Raw genomic sequence first — 2,651 nt, 5'->3', positions numbered from 1 at the left:
TGAATGCAGTATTCTCATAGTGCATTGGCTTTAAGTTGTAAGAAACGTGTTTACACACCCCGTTACCTCCGTTCTAAATGATCCAATGTAATTATGTATCTTTCAATTTCAATGTTTGCAAATATCATAATTGGACCATTAAGTTGCCAAGGTTCATATCGATACATTTGCAAATCATCTCTAACGGCTAAATTATCGCCAAGTCAGTGATGGCTACACTCAACCATTTCCAGATTGTTGTGGATATAAGCTGTTTTAGTTATACTGCTTTACATGTGTGATAGCAATGTGGAAGCCTAGAAATTTCCCCCGAGATCATCAATATGAAGCGTTGTATAATCTTGTGTAAATGCAGTATTCAGTGTTAAAAAGTTTGTGCTTGTATTGTCTTTCTTGAAGTAATCCATTCAAAACTAAAAGCCTCAAAAGGTGAACATATGGTATACATATACATGTATGAACATTTAAAAATAGAGCATCGATCTAGTGGTTACCTGATCAAATCAGATGAGTGCACTCATTTCTAATAGTAGATGTTATTTTTTGGAAGAAAGTGGTTATCAGAGGATCATATTAACATCAAGGTATATTTGTATTTATTAATGTTGATATGATGCTGTAGCATTAATTTATGCAGTGTTGGGGGAAATTTCTTCAACATAGATAAAGAACTCCTCTTGCCCATTGCTTTCAATTCAAACCATAATATTGCACCAGAACAGAGTCTTACTTGTGGGTAGTATTTTATGTTGAATCAGGAATGTTGATACATGTAAATCTGTTTTGTGTATTTTGTTTTCTACTGTTAAAAAAAATAATAAATAAAAAAATAGAATCTTATCATCCTGTCTTCCTCTAAATTTATTTCACCTCTGTCTTTGTTCAGACATGATAGATAGTCAAATAGATGTTCTGTAGCAAGCCATCAGAAATCTTGGTTCATGGGCAACCCATGAATACACATTTCAATGGATTTTCCAAGAACTAAGATTTGAGACTATTTCTAGATACTGGCCTGGGTCCCAAATTTGTAAGATAAATTCCATGTACAGTATTGGAAGCTAACCATTTGATTGCATTAGACAGCAAGCACTGTTATATCAGACTGAAATGTTGCGTATCGGGTAAGTCCATATGAATGAAAGATTGGTGAACTATACAATTTCTACAACGGAGCAGTGGGGGGTCTGTTGTAAGCAGTGTACAAAGAGAGCTTTTGAGTGATTGAATAGGTGTGTGATGTGAAAGAAGCAAAAAGGACAGGTATGAATTATGCAAGAATCTTCCGGAACAGTTTGATATTTCTACAACAGTGCTGTGAGGGTCTGTTAGTGTACAAAGAGAGCTTTTGAGCGATTAAATAAATGTGTGATGTGAAAGAGGCAAAAAGGATAGGTATGTATTGGGCCAGAATCTTCTGGAACAGTTTGATATTTTTACAATAGTGCAGTGGGGTCTGTTGCAAGCAAGTGTAAAAAGAGAGCTTTTGAGTGATTGAGTAGAAGTGTGATGTGAAAGATGGTAGGTATGAATTGTGCCAAAATCCTCCGGAACATTTCGATATGTTTGGGATAAAATCTGTGAATGATCAAGGCAATTTGTACAGCTATTTTGTAGATACATTTAATTGTTAGAATTTTCTAACAATGCATGTTCTACACTATGCATGTCCTACACTATGAACATGACATACAAAGAAAGCGGACAAAATATACAGTTCCTCAGGTAGACAAAGGAACATCCCTTCACTGCTATTATGTAAAAAGGTGAATATGCATGTGACACCTGTTCTACACATGTTTACATAATAGCGGTGAAGGGATGTTCCTTTGTCTACCTGAAGAACTGTATATTTTGTCCGCTTTCTTTGTCAGTCATATTCATAGGACTAGTTGGTCCTGCAACAGAAGAATACACAATGGAAATCGAATACCAGTACATGTACCACACTTCACTCTCATTTTATTGTAATGACCTTTCACTAAAGAAAATATACATGTAGGTGAACAAAACGGATAAATACATTTGGAGTACATTTATACATTGCTATGGACGGAATGCTTTTCTTTGAAAAATCTTCTGAAATATCATACATGCTCTAATAACTTCATGAATGTTTTATTTCTTGTGTACTAAGCAAATATGTTTTGCAACTATCCCCTACATTACAACAATTACCTCCTGAGATTGTCAAGTAACACAACACACACACAAACACACACCAATATGAACCTGTAAATAGCATGACATAGACGCAAACAAACATCAGGCCTGATAAAAACCCGATTTAAATCGGTTTCCCGATTTTTTTTATTTTTCCCGATTTTTTCCCGATTTTTTTTTTTCTTCCCGATTTAAGAAAAAAAAAAAAAAAAAAAAAAAAATCATTTTTTTTTTTTTTTTTTTTTTACCAATTTTTTTTCCTTCCCTATTTTATCCTGATTTTCCCGATTTCCCTCTTATTACCTCTATTCTTACCTATTTTTCCCCCAATTTTCCCCCCAATTTTCCCAAGTTTGTCTCAATTTTCTTACTCGAAAGGGGGGAATGTTGTTAGATGCCATTTTTTCCCCGCGAATCGTCTTTTTTTTTTTTTACTCAAGGGGGGCGTGGTTGAGGGGAAAACAAAAAACCTATTTTTTTGTTAGTGC

At 34.5% G+C, this 2,651-nt stretch overlaps 1 protein-coding gene across 1 annotated transcript; it reads left to right on the top strand.

The window, feature by feature from the left end:
• Positions 1-387: 387 nt before the first annotated feature.
• On the top strand, positions 388-736 carry Not (homeodomain protein Not; the record flags this gene model as incomplete). Its single annotated transcript, NM_214562.1, is given in 2 exon segments — positions 388-634; positions 636-736. Coding segments are annotated over 2 exon segments (104 nt in total), but the record flags the coding sequence as incomplete, so codon positions are not given.
• Positions 737-2,651: the final 1,915 nt, after the last annotated feature.

Source organism: Strongylocentrotus purpuratus, unplaced genomic scaffold, assembly GCF_000002235.5.
Source record: "Strongylocentrotus purpuratus isolate Spur 01 unplaced genomic scaffold, Spur_5.0 spur5_scaffold_5, whole genome shotgun sequence".
NCBI classification, from domain to species: domain Eukaryota; kingdom Metazoa; phylum Echinodermata; class Echinoidea; order Camarodonta; family Strongylocentrotidae; genus Strongylocentrotus; species Strongylocentrotus purpuratus.
The sequence above is the reverse complement of the archived record's forward strand: the minus strand, read 5'-3'. Positions and strand labels throughout refer to the sequence as shown.